Source organism: Lingula anatina, chromosome 6 (assembly GCF_051362555.1).
Source record: "Lingula anatina isolate TDL-2025a chromosome 6, LinAna3.0, whole genome shotgun sequence".
Lineage (NCBI taxonomy): Eukaryota > Metazoa > Brachiopoda > Lingulata > Lingulida > Lingulidae > Lingula > Lingula anatina.
This window is the reverse complement of record NC_141772.1, coordinates 18,529,786-18,549,740: the sequence shown is the minus strand read 5'-3', so window position 1 is coordinate 18,549,740 and position 19,955 is coordinate 18,529,786. Positions and strand designations below refer to the sequence as shown.

The 19,955-nt window shown below is 38.7% G+C and overlaps 3 protein-coding genes across 4 annotated transcripts in view; 2 read left to right on the top strand and 1 right to left on the bottom strand.

Moving 5' to 3' along the window:
- The window catches only part of LOC106175409 (uncharacterized), a 28,283-nt gene extending 15,822 nt beyond the window's left edge, over window positions 1-12,461 (bottom strand). The window contains exon 1 of the mRNA XM_013557391.2: window positions 11,985-12,461. Coding sequence (XP_013412845.2) covers window positions 11,985-12,369 — 385 coding nt within the window. The 5' untranslated portion in view covers window positions 12,370-12,461. The remainder of the gene's footprint in view (window positions 1-11,984) is intronic.
- Window positions 268-5,547, top strand: LOC147761293 (uncharacterized). The gene is made up of 2 exons (XM_087014999.1): window positions 268-380; window positions 4,084-5,547. The coding sequence occupies exons 1-2, from the start codon at window positions 375-377 to the stop codon at window positions 5,185-5,187; spliced, it is 1,110 nt and encodes a 369-aa protein (XP_086871125.1). The 5' UTR covers window positions 268-374; the 3' UTR covers window positions 5,188-5,547.
- LOC106175420 (uncharacterized) lies at window positions 9,954-19,940 on the top strand. 2 transcript variants are annotated; one of them, XM_013557409.2, is made up of 4 exons: window positions 9,954-10,243; window positions 15,406-15,471; window positions 16,021-16,113; window positions 19,294-19,940. In XM_013557409.2, the coding sequence occupies exons 1-4, from the start codon at window positions 10,183-10,185 to the stop codon at window positions 19,467-19,469; spliced, it is 396 nt and encodes a 131-aa protein (XP_013412863.2). In that variant the 5' UTR covers window positions 9,954-10,182; the 3' UTR covers window positions 19,470-19,940. The 2 variants fall into 2 exon arrangements, with proteins under 2 accessions (XP_013412863.2, XP_013412865.2); XM_013557411.2 differs by having other exon boundaries at window positions 15,356-15,471.
- The last annotated feature ends 15 nt before the right edge of the window (window positions 19,941-19,955 follow it).

Here is a 19,955-nt window from a genome sequence, read left to right as displayed (position 1 = left end):
GCACTGAAAAGAACGCTGATAGTGTGTTCTTTGGCAATAAACTGCGCCAACATAAGTTTCATAGGATGGAATGGCAAACAATAGTTTTGACACTTTGCAAAAATTCTAAGGGCGATGTTAAGTACTTATTATCGGCGCGGTATTGATGCCGTGATCAATAAATCTTTTTGTTTTATCTGAAAAAATAGACCCATATTTACGTTGTTGGCTACGATCAATGGTACGTGAGTTTAAAATATACTCTCCACGAATTCGCACATGCGTGGATCACTTTATACAACAATAGCGGAGTTGCAATTCTCCTACCAGATCAATGCAAAAGTCGAGGCACCTGCGACTGGACGGTTGTATAAGTTCACTCAAAGCACAGAATCATGTCGGTAAGTTTGCTGCCTTTTTTACTCAGGTGTTCACAATAACTTATTTTAACTCTCATAGAGACATACATAATCTTGATTTGAAATTTTGTTGTGACTTGTAATTGTTATTTTACAACAAGACATTTCCAAATCTTTTTTTATGTAAGTAACCGAGCGCCACCAAAAATGCTGAGGATAAAAAATACTATGAAAAAATTTATATCCCGGAAAAGCATAGCCGGGAGATACAAATTAAAAAAGGCTTACGAAATATATGCTCTGACCCCCACCCCTCACCCCCCACCCACCCCCCACCCCCCAAAAAAAAAGAAAAAAGAAAGAGAACCATTAGAATAGTGATCGCTGATCAAAGAGGCTGCAAGTTTATGTAGAAACCAACAAAAGCCGGTGATAGACATTTACCCTGACCGTATTTTTCCTTTTTTGTTCGGAGTCTAGAGTCAGAATCGAGGCTCTGGTACAGTTGTGTATCGTTGTATGGGTTGTCCTTGTTGTGTTTGGAAGTGCTTCAACGTCTTTTTTTATTGGGTTTAAATGCACCTCCGTCATACCATGACTTCATGTTTTGGTTTACATTTTACAGTAAGCCAACTGCGTCAAGATATATGTTATATAGGATGGAAAGTCAAACAACAGTTTGACAATTTCCATAATTTGTAAAGACGATGTTTAAACCTTGTTATTAAAAGATTATTGCCGCGGTGTTGGTGCCGTGAGCAACAAACCTTTCTGTTTTGTTTTTAAAAAAAATAAACCAACATTTACATTGTGACTGGTTGGTTGTATAGGTTCAGTCAAAGGACAGAGACATGTCGGTAAGTTTGCTGCCTTTTTATTCCCTGGTATTCACAATAACTTAAACATTCCTGGAGATTTTTAAATCTAAATTTTTTTAAAACAAGCTTGATTCGAAATCGCATTTTGACTCGCTATTGTAAGTATAGAAACACAGTTTACAACAAGACATTTTCTTCTCTTTTGTTAGGAGTCGAGAGTCAGAATCGAGGCTTTTTTTTTTTTTTTGCTGTGTTGGGAATTCTTCAACAGAAAAACATGTTGTTGCTACCTCAGTATTGTTCAAAACTGTGTTCTCTTGAGGCAGTGGTATTGGTCTTTTGTGTTCGGGAATACAGACCAGAAGATGGATTTTACTTCTGTTGTTTTGAAAAATGTTGCAGCTCGAGTCCCCCTGAATAATCAGAGTTCTACCAGGGAATTATATCCGATATAATTCCCTGGTTCTACATACTTTGTAAGTTACATAGAACGAAACTACATTCATATTGTTTAAAAAGGGAGAGACCAAGCGGTTCGTTTAGACATTATTATTTTGTAGCTGTCCAGGGTTTTATGCATCCTTTCACTTGGAAATAGTTTATTCCAGTGAACAGCGTGTTTCCATATTAATGCATTTTGAATCGCATTTTGGGTGTGCACGACCCTAGTTTAAAATATCCAATGCTACATTTTCAGCCTTTGTCTTGATCCACAACGGATATTTTGGCAGACTTGTATTAGCACAGCAATGTTCACATATTGAACTGTTTTGGTATTTCATAAATACCAGTCATTAAAACCAATAAGCTCCCTGGGAGAGCAAAAATATAGAGGTTCACGCTCAGAATAGTTGTTATTGTTATTGATCTCACAATAAAACAAATGTCCAGGAAAGGTCCCGAAAAATATTATATCGCAACATGTGTTATAGGGTGAAATAGGTGTATTTTGACCAGCTGGATACAATAATTTCACCTTTATCTAGAAGGGCAGGTTTATATTTTTTTCTATAAAATCCCTTTGTGCTCCTCCTTTTCCCCCTTTCTTTCTCTTTTTATAATTTTTTTTTTAATATTAAAATATCAAGTCCTATCTTTGTGTAGTTTAGAAAATAAGGTTGCAACAGGGTTGACGGTGACTAACAGAAATGAGGGTCACATATGGCCGACCCACTTAATAGCTGGCCGCGTAATCCCTGTGGAGAATGTATTCATTATTTATATGTATTTTGGGGATTATGCGACAAGCTTCTAAGTGGGTTGGCAAATATTACCAGTGGATCCGTTAGTCCGCGGATCCACTCTGTTATGAATATACTCTAAGACAGGCCGCATTCACAGCAGCGAAGTAACAAATCCGTGGATCAAATATGGTCGACCACTTGAATGCTTGTTGCGTAATCCCAGCGCGGAATATGTTCAGTACCTATTAAGGGATATGAGAGAAAGCTCTCAGGTTGGTCGCCATATTTGACTAGTTAGGTTGTATCCACATCAGCGGGTTTAGAGCGCATTCAAAAAAGATGTTTCGTAGACTAATCCGTGGACAAAATATGGCTGTTCTCCACTTAAAAGCGGGCTAATTTCCTGATGGTCTCCCCGCCTCCACAAACAATTAAACCAGAGAGCCGAGATTTAGGCTTCATTCACATGGAAAGTCTATTTTCTAAATTCTATTTTCTATTCGCGGTATGTCTTGTGATCACGGTCTGTGCCCCGAATATCCCGCGGCGTAATTACTGGCAGCGCGAGCCAGTTACTTATACAAAGCTGTAATTAATTCTCGGCTGTGCTCGGAGGAGATTCTGATACGCTTGCCATCAGATCATGACGGTTGCACTCGTATCTGTCGTGTGTATAGCTTCTTCATCTTCTTCGTCTTCTTCGTCTTGTTGTTGCACAAAATCGACAAACACATTTTTCAAAGCAATCGCGGTCGCCATTAACTTGCTAACTTCCTACTGCGCATGCGTCAAGGTATCAGAATCTCCTCCGAGCACAGCCGAGAATTAATTACAGCTTTGTATAAGTAACTGGCTCGCGCTGCCAGTAATTACGCCGCGGGATATTCAGGGCACAGACCGTGATCACAAGATACCGCGAATAGAAAATAGAATTTAGAAAATAGACTTTCCATGTGAATGAAGCCTTAGGGACCGTTCACATGGAAAGTCTATTTTCTAAAAATCTATTTTCTATTCGCGGTATCTTGTGATCACGGTATGTGCCCTGAATATCCCGCGGCGTAATTACTGGCAGCGCGAGCCAGTTACTTCCGTGATCACAAGGTTAATTTTATCTTGTTGCGTTCTGAAGTTAGTGCAGTCATTTCCCAAGATATTATCAATCCCCTATAGAAATTCCGGTAGTTCGTCTGTTTGAGAGGGCAACGAAAGAAGTGTCGGGGAGTTTCACCCTTGCCACAGAGACGATTTGGAGTGTTTAAAAATAGCCAATCATGATTATAAAGTTGAGATTTGAATGATAGATTTACGCGAGTCCGGTTTAGATGTATTTCTTGTAATCTAGCAAGTTATAAAGTGACAGTAGAAAGAGATCCAGCAAAGAGTTCAGTTTTAAGAGAATATCTGAGTAATGCAACACTTTGGGAGTTCTTTTGTTCTTAACTAAGATTGTTCCCTGAAATGTGTAATATTCATTTTCAACACTTATTACATAATATACAATAACCAATTTACTTTCGTTTTTAAATGATCAACTTAAAAGAATCGTTCAGATTTGAATAAAAAAAAACAATTGTAATCGTCCAATTTGTTCCATTTAATTCTGAGATTCTGAACATAGTGAGGGATTACATCTGACAATAAATCTCACAATAAAACCACTACTGCCGATGTATCAGTATAAAAAAGGCTATATTACAAATCGTTCCGTTTTTTTACATCAGATATTTATCTTTGTTTTAGGCAGCTCATGGACAAGTTCTCCCGGTACATGAATGGGATAATAACGGATTTGAATTTGACAACCATGGATCTTTTGAAAGAGAACAAGACATAGAAATGAGAAATACTGGACAGAGTGACATTATAAGCGAACCTCCAACAGCAGACAAACACGATCTAGAAGGAAAACCTGGAACAAAGAAATGGTATGCTAGCATAAAGAGGTTCGAAGCTGAACGTTTGCGACAGAAAAAAGAGAAGAAAAAGAGTGAGAGAAAACCCAGAAAACCCAAGACGAAAAGAAAGCTCTGTTGGGACGTGTTTGTGCGTATCCTGTCGGTTGCTTTAACAGCCTGGGATTTGTACGCAGACTGGAGTTTCTATGCGGAGACAAAGAGTGATGAATGCAAAGGTCCCGAAGACGCGTGGCTCGTCCTTTCAATATTGGCCTCTGTTCTTGCCTTCTTGCAACTTTTGCACGTCATAAACGATACTGTCATAGACATTCGTCAAATCAGGTCTAATAGCATGGAAGTTAAAGGGCTATTCGGCAAATATAGGCTGAAAAAAACCTACGAGATATTCACACTGTTCTTGTCGAAAATACCGCAAGATATTTTACCGTTCATATTTCATTGCTTCTGCAACCCCGAGCAACCAGATGGAGTGGACATAATTGAATTGCTGACTAAGTTAGCAAAATCATCAGCAGTCACCGATTTTTTCTCCGTATTTGTTCGAAGTCTTGAGACAGATGCTGGGATTTGGTTAAATTGCAACCCCGGTTGTACATATAGAAAACCATACTATAAAGTAGAGAATTGCGGTTTCTATCGCATGGTAACAATAAGAAAGACGGATGAAATTATATTTTGTCAGTGTTGCTACATTTGCTGCCTTTATGAATTGGCACCAGACCACGGATGCTACGCTTCCATGTGCTTCGACAAATGTAAAGACCGCTGCACATGTGAGAGACATTTCTGCATAAACACTACGCCTACCGACTGGGACCAGTGGGAAACATCTGTTTCTTGGACAAATCGTTTTTTGTACTTAGGATCCTTGGCCATTGTTGTTTTGGGGGTCCTTGATGATTTGTATTCTTTTATTTGTACAGTGTAAGTTAGATTGACAGTCAACAACGATCTATCAAATATCATGCCTGAAAAGCTTCAATTCCCTAAGAGATATAAAACCCGAGCGACAGTTTGACAAGCTAAATATGAGCAATATTATGCAATATAAGTCTCATTTTCCAATGTGCGAAAATACTGCGTTTATTGCGACATTATTGCGCAACTTAACCACTTTCAGGAAACACAGTGTTATCTTGTTTGCACGTTTGTTCGGAGCGGACAGTACTATCTCCACAGTTAAGGATAAAAGAAAAATGCTGTACAGAGTAGTCATGTCCTGAAGTTGAGCTACGAGAGAGAAGTGAAACAATTTAGAGGCGGACGCCCAGGCTTCTATGAAACGCCGAAGCTTTTTCACTTTGTTTACTAAACATGTATTCCGATGACATCATAGTCCTTTTTGGCCCACCAGCTGTTTAAACTTACACATATTTAACCGATTAAACGAATACTTTTCCACGTTATTTCGGTGACTACAAACAAATACGAAGCAGAAAACCATGTTGACAGCTGTAGTAACGTTGCGCAATGTCTAACTTTCTTTTGAGGCAGTGGAATACACTAGTGGGCTAGATTTGGTCTTAACGTGCAATTTAAGATCACGAGTGATCTTACACGATCTTAATCATTACAGCAGTAGTTTTAAAAATGGACTGAATCTGCTTTTAAGATCAAAAATTATCTAAAATCTACTTAAGTGGTCAAGCAGTTTCCTTCCCTCACAATGGGGGATACCTCCCCTCACAATAGAGGACACCTCTGCTCACAATAGGAGAATGTGTAAGGGTAGACAACTTAATTGGCTGTCAGATCAGAAATGGTCTTACTCATGTTTTAAGATCATGTAAGACTATTTGTGATATTTTAATTGCACTTTAAGACCAAATCAGGCCCACTACTGATACGATACGATATATAAAAATTGATATATAAAATCCAACCTTAATCTCCACGACATAACCAGCAATGCTTACGACTAATAGAACATTTGAACGTGAACTTGTGACAAAATCTTTCTTGCACAATAACTAGGGGAGACCGGATCTAGTTGGACTTCGGGGTAAGTTGCCCCCCCTCCCCCCCCCCCCCCCCATCAATTTATGAAAAAGTAACTAAGAGGTAAAAAAAATTGGCCACATACTCTTGTAAAGTGACCGTAGCCTACAATGCTAAGGAAGTGTCGGACGTTAAAAAGTTTTACTTAAGCGGTGAGTCGAAATAACCGATTTTTGCATCTAAAAGTAATTTTGTTTAAGAGATTAAAAAATCTATTTTCATAGGCTTTTGATCAAATATAATATACATGTATGTATAGGGCATCAAACTGAAGCTCATTGTTTCAAGTTTCACAGAGATGTATCATCGTTGCTCATTTTAGCACCATAAATGGCTGCCATCCTTTAAATTAAAAAATGTGCACCCGGGGCTAGTCGGCCCTCTTGACTCGGGGCAAGTTGGACCCTCATATTACCCACAAACCTTTGCGCGCACCAGAGTTAGAGACCATTGTTGAAACAAACTCAATGGTTTAAAAACGAATTTGTTACTTTCTTTTAAAACGAAAATGTATTATTCGTTTTCATTCATTAAGAACCTGCTTTATACCATTATTAATTTATTCTTAATTTTAAAAAAAACAAATTTTATTGATAGATATTTTGGTTCTTGCAGCTCATAACTCGAACCTGGGGCCTACTTGCCCCGTGGCGGGCAAATTGCCCCCCCCCCCCCCCCCCCCCCCGACGTCAACCCCCCCCCCCGACGTCAACTGCGTTTTTTGCCAAATTGTGAGCCATCTGGCATTATATTTAAAAATTAATGACGTTGCATACGTAGCTTAGTTCATGGGGCTTATTTTGCAACCGGTATTGTTACTCTAACTCATTCCTATTTGTCCCTACAAGGCCAAAAGTGTCTAATTGGCCCAACTAGCCTCGGTCCCTTTTGCTTCACTCCGCTGTGAGTGGAAACCGGGCGTTACTCTAATACCCCACTTAAAGAGCGCCTATTCATTTATTGTTCCTCAAACGAAATAGAGTGTGAGAAACATTTTTTAATTTACTGTGAGCCCTATAAAGACATCAGAGAAGAGCTTTTTAACATTGCAATTCAAATATACGAACATTTTAATGTTTTTAATGACTATGAAAAGTTTATATTTCTTATGCGAATCGAACAAATACAATTTTATACAGCGAAACAATGTATATAATGATAATGATGTGGAAAAGAAGCAAAGCTAACAACAAAGAGAGAGTTTGAAAAGTTTAATATATAATATCCTTTTTTATGTGTTTTACTGATAAGTAATAATTTTAAAGATATTTTATGAAATTTAAATGTAGTAGTACAGGTTTTAGACTCTCACAACCCTTAGTAGGGTTGATTTTATTATTTAAAACGTGAGACGTTAATAAAATTATTATTATTATTAATTACTAATGTACTTGTAGTACTTTCAGACAAGCGCCAGACGGCAGCACTAGTTAAACAATAGAACAAAGGTTGTGGTGTCATGTGCCAGTTAAATACATTCTGTAGTCATATCCAACCTTCTTCTGTCAACATACACTACAAATAAAATTTATAGATGTACTTAATGATAAGATAATTTTTCATCAGTTTGTCATTGTTATTAACAGATGCAACATATGATTCAGGCCCGTAGCCAGCAATTTCAAAAGGGGGGTTCTTTTTCTGAAAAAATGGACCTTTTACCATCAAACCTCCGTGTGCCTACAGTAGATAAAATTTTACCCAAAGGGGACATTTTCCCAGCTAAAAAGGGGGATTCTTTCTAACCTCCCGGACCCCATGGCTACGGGCCTGTGACATACTGGATAGCTGTATGCCATAGTTGGGTGTCAGTCATTTGTAAAATATGAAGTTAAAATAAGATATCCAATTAACGTTTTAGCATTTTGATACTATAATGGCATGTTAAATGATACAAACATTAGCTTTTACTTTAGCTTTGGATATTTACCTGTATTTTTTAATTTCTTAAAAATTATTTCCAAATAAATTGGTCAAAACGTCAGTCAGTGTTGAAACAGATGCTTTTGAGGGTGATAGCGCATTCAGACAAAAGGCTTCATACTACATGTACCTCGCACTACCAATGTAGAATTAGAATGTAGAGGTCCTAAATATAGTTATTTCTTGCTAAGACCTAACTTAGATCACCTGCTTGCTTAAAACACCTCATTATCTCCCAGGATTGTCGTCATTATTTGGTGGACACACTACCATGGTCTCAAACACAGTCTTTTTAACAAAAGTTGCGCAACATTTGTTAATTTTCCTGCGTGTCAAGTTTCCTATCAACCAACCTTTTTTAAACTCATAGATTAAAAGGGCAGATGAAGAAGAGGATCAAGTTCTCCCAGCCTGTAACTATGGCAAAGATTGAATAACAAATTAATTGTAATTGATTACCATATTTTCTAGATGACTACATGAAATTAGTTAAACATATATGTACAACACATTTTATCAATTTCTGATTGGCATACCAGCTGACACTTTACGCTTTTGTTTTAATATTGGAATTTTCAAAAAAGTCTGTTTCAAAATAAGATCAGATTTTTAAAGCTTAATATAGTGTTGTTCAGCATGAGATTTTCCGCTAAAAGCTCAAACTTAATTTTTTTTTTTTTTTTTTTTTTTTTTTGGGGGGGGGGGAGCGGTATTTTCTCCAGCTAACCAATCTATGATCTTCCTTTCTGACATTCACCTTAACTCTGAAATAATGTGGGAAAACAAAAAAGCCCTTAATCCACGTTTAAGCGTGTTTTTTAAACTCTGCCACCACTTCCAGCACTGAATTCCAGGTTGCGCGCGATTAAAAAAATTCTGAAGAAAAATGATGTATTGCGCAAGTGGCCAAGAACTGATAAATAAGATTCTTTTTCACAACATTAATAAATGGTCATTATTTGTTGAAATGATAAAAAAAGTATTGTGTCTTTAGATAAGCTCACGGAGAACTTGTTTTTAAATATTTCGCTTTGTCCCTTTAACTAAGCTACAGTATGCTCACGATAAACCCTTACTGAACAATGTAATTTTTTTTCGTGTTGAGGATTAATTTATCAGATAAATTCCCAAATTACATACAAAAAAATCAGTTCAGAGTTACGAGGTGTGCCTCGTTTTCCCCTTAACCCGTTCAGTTCTAGGTACTTTTTTTACCGATTTGCCGTGATCCGGACGGAGACCATTGTGCTCTATGTTTACGAGACAGGCTGGACAGATCTGCTCTACCACAATGCCCGGTACTCGCAATGTTCACTATATGCCACACACACATCTGTTAACCTTCAAACAACTTATCATTTCAAATTACTTAAAATTATTTTTTGTGATTTCTTTCCTACTGCTCTAAAATGTCGTTTTTTGAAGTGCCTATAATTACACAAACCGAGAAATGAATAGCACATTTTGCATAATCCGCCATGATGATCACATAAGATCTCGTTGTTCTGTAGTCACTAGGGACGCGATCAAGATAGACCTAAACAGCTTGTTTACTCCCGATCACTGTATGATCTAAGTCTACTCAATGTATTTAAAAAACAGTTGTTTATTTTCTTCTTGTCTTTTTGTTGATCACCTTAACTTCCGAGTGTTGATCAAGTCTCATGATTACGTAAATTATTCATACGAACGCGGGGTGGAGTCTGGGGGTCAATCTAAAGCTCGCGTGATGGAGCGGTGGAAAAATCAATTTAGAAAACGAGTGAACGTCGACAAAACACCACACAATAACGTCTTACCACAGAGTCAAATAATCAATACCGACACCAATAATCGGGAATAAGAATCTAAAACTATTTGATCAGGTAGCGTTACAAGTAAGAAGACCACCTTAATGCTTCAAAGGAACATAGCCTTCTGTGCTGAAATTTCAGTAGTTTTGTGAGCGGACACTGGATTTATAAACTCTTGACCAGTCCGATGACACCACAACGGCAGCGATATGAGTGACTTGGACAGGTCGGACACGTACACCAAGCTAAACGACGAGAGCCCAAACACAGGTAAGTATTTCTATATACAATGTAATTTTTTAAAATGAACTTTCACTAATTCAGAGGCCTCGTAATGTAGGTGCGGGCGTGTTGCGCTGTAAATACCACGTGCAGTATCAAATGCATTCCAAAATATTTCAATTACTTTGTTAGATGTTCTTTTGAGAAATGATTATTCCCAAAATTATCTGTATGTGATAAATTACAAAAACATTTTTTTTCTTGTGTGCTTACTAATCTGCGTGGATCAAAGCTATTTTAATTCCACTCCAGCCTTGTAATGTGCTTTCCTAATTCCCCTCTAATGTAATTGTATTTGGTCTTTATCAATGCAGAAGTAATCTATATCGGAACTTTACATGTTCTCCTTGGATTTTCAGTGAGAATTGAAGCACTTGTGTATGATATTTAAACCCATCCTGCCGGTGTTAATAAAGACGCACGAAACGCACGGTCATAAATTCACGTGGCCTACTCTCACCTTCCCAAAAGTGTGCAAGAGCCTTCCAAACACCCACAGGTTTTCAGAGTCAAAATTATGTTTAGGCAAGTTTTTTTTTACGAGCATGATAGCTAGCTTAATATTATTCTTTGAAGAAAGACGGACCTTCACCTGTCGTATTAATAGCTACTATTTATCCCTTGGCGTCGAATCTGAATATTTGCATGTACCAGTGCGTCTAACCTTCTGCTAGGGCAAAATACATATGAAGTCTCTAGTATCTATAGTCTCTCCTTAGACTGAGTCTGCTACTTTTAATATATTTCATGAAGACTAAATTGTCACAGAAGGAGTGCATCATGATCTTTCTCTGTCCGTAAAAGCGGCTATCAAAGGTGACTTTTTAGGAAGTGCAGGAATGTTAGTATATAGATAAATAATAAAGTTACAATAACAGCTTGTCAGTTGCGCGGAATCAGATAGAAACTGTATTTTTTTTCAAGCAGATTTGCACAGCTCCTCTAGCAACTCAAACACACATCAGAACGCTTAATTACCCTTAATTTATTCTTTCATTCACTTATTGAATGTAATATCATATTTTTATTTCCAGGTGTATATATAGTTATTTTTCATTGATCTTATTATAATTTCTGAAACCATGCTTTATATTTATATATGCATAATTCATATATCACCGCAATTCATATAAAGAAAGAGCACAGATTTCCATATTACAATTAACAAACATGCTTCCGTTCCGATTTTTCACACTTCTATGGCGCAGAGAAACACGCCCCTGTAACCCGGCACTTATTTTTGGTGGACATTACGTGCCATATAACACGCTTCCGTTTTTTATGTTTCAAAAAATAGAATGAAACTGGCCGTATCCGTTTGAATATCATGTGCGGCTTGATACACTATGATGTGATGCACGTATATTACGTTAGCTGCTTGAAGACACTGGGATTCTGATCGCAAACTGAATTTCGTGTTGCCACCAACAAGTTAGTTAAACTTAAAAGTAGGCCTACAGTAGTAACAATAAAACATAGTAATATACGTTTTACATCACAGGAACATAGAATGATACAAATACATTCATTAAAGATGGGGAGAGGGAGAAGGAGCTCGAGCTACCTGTCTTTCCTGTCCGGCATGTTTGGCTTGCTTCTCACTTCAAATTATATTACATTTCCCTTGGACATAATAGGTTGACTTGAATTTCATTAAAACAACAATTAAGGATCAAGTAGTAATAAAAGGACATCGACCACACTGTGGTCCTAAACAAAACGACTGTACCTTCACAAAAAGCAGGATCTATGATTCCGTCACTCTGAGGACTTGAGGAGCACCTCTCTGTCTGTGTCCCTGGTCCACGACAGCGTTGCCCACCACACCGCGCCCTCGTTATCATGACCCGTGAACGTCCCCTCATGTTAGCTCTGGTACAGGCGCCCCAGGCTTGCCAGTCCCCCCACACGCAATCCTCGGGACGGCAGTGGCCCGCGGCACGCCCCCTGTCTGCCGCCCTGGGTAACTGTCTGCTGCCATAGCCTGGTCTGGGGCGCCCTCTCTGAGGAAGAGGCCTGGATGACTCTATAGTCTCTATAATGAATAGTATTATAAACAGAAGTAACATCACCGTGGTTATGGTACTACGCCATTGCTTCTTGAATTCGACCATCTTTTGCGTCAGCGGTCTCTTGAAATGTGTCAGTTAACAGTCAGTGTAATGAAGCACTTAGCCCCAGTGTGCTTTTCCTGCCCCATGTGTTGTTTACATTGAGAAATTCTGAATAAGGAAGCAGGATCTGATGCTAGAGAAATTAACACGAGTTTGTTCACACCCGTTGTCAAACCTAGTGGAGATCTATGCAGGCACCAACTGTGCGACCTAATTCAAGACAAATGTACAAGCTCGTCGATGAGCTCCCGCCATTTCTAACTATTGTCTTTTTCAACAACCAGGGCCGAAGGAAATAAAAAAAAAACATTTATCCTTGTTATGTTTTGAAATATTAAATTCACGGATCGTGGTTTAGTGAATTTAAATGAAGAACCCATTGAAAATGCATGTTTGAAAGTAATCTGCAGTCAAATATGGCCAAGTCGAAGTAGTTTTAGACGTCTACACACGTCACTGCCTGTTGCATTTTATAGATGACAAAAAGATATATAATATTAATGAGAATATAAATAAAAAGGATGTGTAAAAACTTTTAGAGGATGTATTACGTCAGTTAACGTGGAAGATGATATAATGCTTTGACGTGCTCACGTTGCCGGGATACTAAGTAAACCGCAGTCGCTGAGGGTCACGTAGTCTAGTAGGGCAGTTTTCTATTGCTGCTGAATGCTTTGAGAGAGTCGGTAGTGGTTGGCCACGGCTTCTTAGTTTCTTTGTTGTTGTTTTTCGCTTTTCTCCAAATGACTGAAAATAAAGTTTCATGTTGTTAAAGGAAGCCATGTAAGAGTGATGGGAATTGATAATTTTAGTAACAGTGCCAAGGCAAAGTTCTAAGTGTCTTGGGAAGGCCGGGTACGCTACTTCGATAAAGCCCAGATTGCCATGCATTTTATAAAATACCGTACCCATCTTCCCAAGGCAGTGTTAATCTTGCTGGGTTAGGGTGTTCTCTCGCCAATGAGTGCTGCAAAAACAGAAATCACAAAATTGTAAAGTAAAAGATGTAAGCAGATTGCGTTGGTGGTGCGTTGGTTGGTGCTGCGGTGGTGGTGGTGGTGGTTGGGGGGTGGTGGTGGTGGTGGTAATCTCCTCATTTCTGAACTGGAACCGCCTTAATTACCTCTAGGACCCAATATTACCTCTTGCTCTGGTACTAGTGTTTCTACTTTCTGGCCACAGGGTGCGCTAGTAGTCTGTTACAAGAAAATTCAATAGCTCACAGTGTAAATCTGTATATTATTTTAGGAGCCCCGTATTACACCCTGATGTCAAAGGGTAGATGCTTTCTATCTAATAATATCGCGAGCATTCCGGAGGTCATAAAACTAAAGGCACATTGACATGTCAATCGTTTTCCTAGGGTATTCGACTGATATACCGAGAACTAAATGAGGCTTATTTGGTGCCCCACGCAGCGACAATTAATATGAATGATGATAATGATGAACATAGAGAACCGAACTCAGTGATGCTTTTACATCAATCTACGCAGTTCGATGATATGTTAATTTTCTAAATACCAATTCTATCAGATAATGACATTTTTTTTCTTCAAAAGCGTAAATTACGTAACGCATCCATTAGGTGATAAATCAGTGTCTTGAGAATATGCCATGCTGAACTCAGCATAGATCAATGTTTCCTATAACCTCGTGAAGAGAGCCGCGACTTTATCAATAGCCTAAAGAAATGATATCGGCGGCCGGCCCAATGTACAGTAGTTGATGTGAACTGCAGCATACTCACTCCGACATAGGAACAATTCCAATAACTAAGGCACAGCTCTCATTGCTTATACAGCGTATTGGGCATTGTAACTGTGTGGCAAAACATCAATATAATATTATAGTCAATGTAAGTAAATATTTAGTAGGACCTCAGGTTCGATACAGGGGTGATTTGTGTATTTAAGTAAGACCGTCTCTGAGAGAGAGAGAGAGAGAGAGAGACTTGGTTATTGTTTGTATAAGACGCATTCAAACAAGAATATATAACACTTTGCTTACTGATTTTTCTTTAAGATTAAACAATGTAGCAATGATAACTATAATATAATTAGTTTTTTGCATCTCTATTTACAGAGAACGATTTTCTGTACATCCTATAGCTACACACATCCCTAGCCTATAAAGCAACATATTTTTGAAATCTAAAAATCCTGAAAAGAATCTGAGAATGTATAATCATTCGTTAATTAAATAATATCAACATGATATTGTTTCATTTAACCTGCTACACAGTAACCAGTGGCTAAATGCACATTTATATTGGAAGTTGAAGAGATCACTGCGTTGATCTGAAGGCCTTGCCTGTGCCCCATTAAAACTGCTTGCTGATCGAAACGGATTAAAGAGATAGATACTTATTCATGACATTTAGACATGTAATACCAAAGTGATAGACAGATGCTTGAACTCACTCGCCATGGTGTTCCCCCAATGCATGTCATTAAAATATTCTAAAACCTCATTGTTGGAAAGGTGCAATACGTTAACTTACGTGATACCCGTGTCTGTTGCAGATCTATTTCCATTATTTCATCAGACTACTATTGGAAATTAATATATCTCTTCTGATATGTAGATAGCAAGTTCTGTATCGTCTAATGCAAATCAGTGTTACGTGACAATATTCAATTTCCCGTCTGTTTGTTACTGTTCAGTCCCTCCAAGTAATAAAATATATAGCAACTGAACAAAATCAAATCAATTGTCTCAGTTGAAGTTAATATTGATAACCACATTTATCATTGGTTTATCATTCCCATACGCTGTGAGGCTCCTGAAGAGAGACAGGGACGAGGACAGCTAGCGAGTACAAACATGCACTCTGACGGCTAGCATTGATTATGTTAAACCAACATGGAGACAGTCAACAAATCGCGTGCAAACCCACAGCCCCTTTAACTCCTAGTTTCCTGGAGTCAAGAATCAGTTGCCTCTGCGTTTGTTTTTCAACATGATGACAGTGCCGTTTGTTCTAGGTCTTTTAAACACCTGATGACGACGACAAATTGCAAAGTTTGTCCTATAGTTCCAGAAAAAGAAGCTTTCACGGACTTTGAAGATCCAGATGAGGGACAGGACCGCTCCACCAAAGGTAGAGCTTGAAACCAAGATCATTGAAAACACTATAGGCGAACGAATGGCTGTGCAAAAATACGATATAGTATTTCGCTTTAGAGAAAATTCACTCTTCCTTTAGCTAAAACCAATGAAAGTGTTAAACAAGCTAAATGTAAAGATAATTCATGTAAAATGCAAATTGTGAGCAGGGTTAAAGCTTTCATAACTAAAATGAAATGCCGTTGCGACTTAATAGCAAGTTATAGCTTGTGTAAAATACAAAATCCAGTAGGAAGAAAGGTACTACCAAAAACCCGGAGAACGACATTTTTTCAATGAATTTTCATTGTAGATAATCGAAAACATAAAGGTGGATCAATACGAGCACTATAATGAAACTATTTAGTTTGTAAAACGTAGATATTAATTATTATTCATCGATTGACAGTTTGCTTATGCTACAGTGTGTCTACGTTTTATTAAATATTTATTTGCACTCCTTTACATACATGTCCATATCAAAACCAACTGAAATCAAATCATATATCTACTGATTTTTTTTTTTTTTTTTTTGCCTTTCCAGCATACAGTGGGCTGTGTGGCGGGCTGTGCTGTGTGCCAGGTTGTGTGTACGGAGCGATAGGCGTGCTCTATGTGTGCGTCATTTTACCATTGGGTACGTATAGGGAGAGCCTCAAAGACCACCATAGCATGGTTTGGTAGTGCACAGGACTCTGTTTCAACTTAAAAATTGGTTTTGTTTTTCGAAATGTTTGAGTACCGCTTACCTTATTCCTTCAAACAAAGAAACCTTAAAAGACGTGGTTGTTATTGTCGCGACCCTGATTTCTGCTGGCAGTGGAGCCTACAACCTATTGATGGGTATAACGAGTACTGTGCACCAAATCTCGGCCCAATTGTCGTGAAATGCAGTTTCTGTTTTGTCGGATAGAATACCATTCACTCAGTTGAGAGAAATGTTCTGAAAATAGTGCAAATCGTGGTAAATTGCTATATATATTCAGTTTTTTTACCACTGTCAACATGGAAGGGAGCTGAATCCGCCATTTTAATATTATCTTTTTTTTTCCGAAGTAGAAAGCCGAGAGGGTAGGGTAAGGGTGGTAGTGGGGGATGCAAAACCCCAGGTTACCCCTGGGCCCCACAGTGTTATGGCGGAAAATCAGTGCAAAAACCTAACAATTCTTCTTCCAAATAGTGGTTTGTATTAAAGGTAGTCACCATAAAGCCTCACAAAGAATAACAGTGACCGTGACGCAGCAGTGGTGTGTTTGTGCACCTAAAGCTGAAGACGGCTGTCTTTAAAAGTGTCACTATTTCCCCTACCACAGGCTACAATAAAAGTGGTATTTTTTCTATAGGAATTGAAAACATGACGTAATTAAGAATCAGCTTATCGAAAAGAGTGAAATACGTAACCACTCACATGAATTAATTACCCAGCTTGTATTGATCCCCTTTTCGTATAAATCTAGATGTTGATTATTTCCATCAGCAGAAAATGAATAGAAAAATATTACCGGTCTGTTGTTGTGTATGAGTTTTTAATAATTCAAAGGACAGGTGAGGCAGTCCGTATCAGCGCTTTTCCTTGGAGAGCCCTTCTCATTGGGTTTTACGTTTGAGTTACTGTGTACAAATCAATATACTAGTGGTATTGACAACAAGTTCACCGTTATCTTGAACAACGTTCTAATGATAAATACAAAATGTAACAGAAAAACGACCTCGGATTTTTTTCTGTTGACTACAGGCACTACAGGGTTAAAATATTTATGAATCCTTTATCTAATTGTGTGTCTTTTGAAAACACCGTTACGAAATGAGCTGAATTTGCTCTGAGACTTACATAAGTACTGTATGAACGTCATGTAGCCTCTTCCTGATAAATTCATTGTAATGCTAAGTTTCTGTTGACATACTGAAACTGGTTATAAAATTTTTCAAGCCTTCACTTTACTTTACCGAAATGTCTCTAGCTGCGGCGTGCTTGGGATGATGGTGCTTGCAGTGCGATGGGATCTGAGCAAATCAAATCGCCAGTCAGTAGCCAGACTTCACTAGCGTGCCCTTCAGCGGCGGATTTAGGGCGTCTTCTGGGTCTTCCGGAAGACGGTCAGATTTTCAAGTTTACATTGACGGGTATCTAATTTTTTTTCGGTAAACGGTCAGAAATTAGGAACGGATTAACAAAGATAATTAGAAAGACTGTCAGAAAATATCTCTGGATCCGCCCCTGCCCTTGCCCCTATTTCATAAGTCTGCTAAGATTCTCGGCGGAATAATTTCCTACCAAAAATTCAATGAGAATCTTGACTTGGTTTTCTGTTTGTAAAATGAATCTTTTAAACAGATTTTAGAGGAAAGTACATTAGAACAATATCTGGTTGCTGGAGCTGTGATTGATGGCAGATCACATTGCATTATATTAATACTTGTACGTGTTTATTAGAACTGCTGTGAATGCAGCTGACTGCTAAAGTCTCGTTCACAAGCTACATGTACCCTCTACCAGGGCTGCAGTTATTGTTGTGGACATTTTTTGCTGAATCGACTGAGAGCCAAATTGACTGTCTATTTATCTATAGACATATCTGTGAACATCTGTGGAAAATCAATCTGTTGCCCTGGTAGAGGGTAGTCACAACCGGCCGTACGGGCTCTTACGGCCTTTTTGCGTCCAAATTTTGCGCAGAATCGCATGTGCCGCGCAAGTCCTTCTTGAGATTTGTAGTTTTGCAGACAACCCGTAAGCACGTACGGAGGATGTTGGACATGTTCAAAAGTTTCTACGAATAATCTGCAAACAGCGTAACCTGCTCCCCTCCCTAGGAGTTCGCGAGAAGTTCGAAAGTGAGACGTGCGTGGTCCAAGACGCACGTCGCAAGCAATGAAGGAGCAAGTGCCCTTTGCGTGTTGAGTGCGGTGCACGAACAAAGTCGAAAGCACGGCGGGAGTGCGTCGTACATGCATCACCCCAGGCCAGGAGTATAAAAGTGTGCTCACGATGCACACTCGTGCCTCGACAATTAACGTCGATTGTGCAACATGTACAACAATTTTTAAAAAATTCGAATTTCGCTCAATTCAGCTTCTCAAATGCCTCCACAAGGCAAGGGAAAGAAGCTGAGAGAGCACAAAAGAAGGGAGGAGGAAAAAGAAAGAAGGGGAGAACAGGAGGCAAAACCAACGTACACGGTCAGTACGTCATTACAAGCGTGTGAGGCAAGTGTGAAGCAAAAGAGAACTACTTTCGCCGTGCGTTGCATTCTCTTCATAAATGATGAGTGCGTGCCACGTGCGCAGGTAACAAGACAAGCTCAAGAAATGAGTACAGTTTCCAGGGCCATCGCACCTTACAATTAGCGCCCCTGTTTGAAAGGACATCTCACGTGGCCCCTGCGACTCGCAAGGCAGACTTGTGCTTTTCCGTTGCAAACTTTCATCAACCTCTACGAACTCCACGGATTCTACCGCATCCTAAAATCCGTCCGTCCGGTTGTGACCGAGGCTTCAGGCAAGGTTCAAACAAATACAAACGTGCATTTTAATGTTTTGGTGATGGTTTGTGTTGCCTCAGAGGGAATGTTTCAAAAGCATCCTTGTTTAAAAGATAAATAAGAAGTTTTCTAGCGAATTTCTAGTGAACAATCAACATTTGTAAAGAAGAGACAAACAAAAAAATTCCCACCGTTAATTGTTAAAATGCACTGTTAAATAATGCAGTATGGCATACACATTCTGACTAAAACGTTGTTCAATGTACCGCCTGGGATGAAACATTTATACTGAAAACAGCTTACATAGATAACTCTTTATATGTCTATAATTTCAGGCCTATTGTTGGCACTTTACGGAAGCGGGGACTCCAGCCTCCTTGCCACTGGGATCCTCTTGACGATACTGCCACCTATCACGATCCCTGGAGCTTTATATATCTGCCACAGATGTAGAAAAAATCACTTCAAAAGAAAAAGTGAGAGATATGTACCAAAGCCTCCTGAGATGTGAGACAAAACCTCGACAAAAAAGTTGAAGCATTTATTTATGTCCGCGGCAAATCATGCACTTAAGTTCTTTGGATTGATTTATTCAAAGCAAATATCATTTTCAAACGTCCATTTACGACAGAACTATAACATTTCATCATCTCACCTAGTAGGAGCATTTCAATTTTTTACTCTGGGACGCAGGCAATATGAAATGGACAACATCTTTTAGATTCATTAAAGAAAGTATGAAAGTGCACAGACGGATTCATATGTGCCTTTATTGAATGCGAATAAGCACACGAGAAGAAGAGTTAATGCAGGAACGAGTCCCGATGTACGATGAGACGGTGAGACTGCTGACTACCAAAACTGCAACAGGTACATGTGAACAAAAAATGAGGAATCGGGAACTTTCTGTCCTCACATTCTAAGTGTGTGTACAGTGCATTTACGTGCACAGTGTTGTTCACGAGAGCGTTTGAACAGACTATCCTGTAGCGTCACA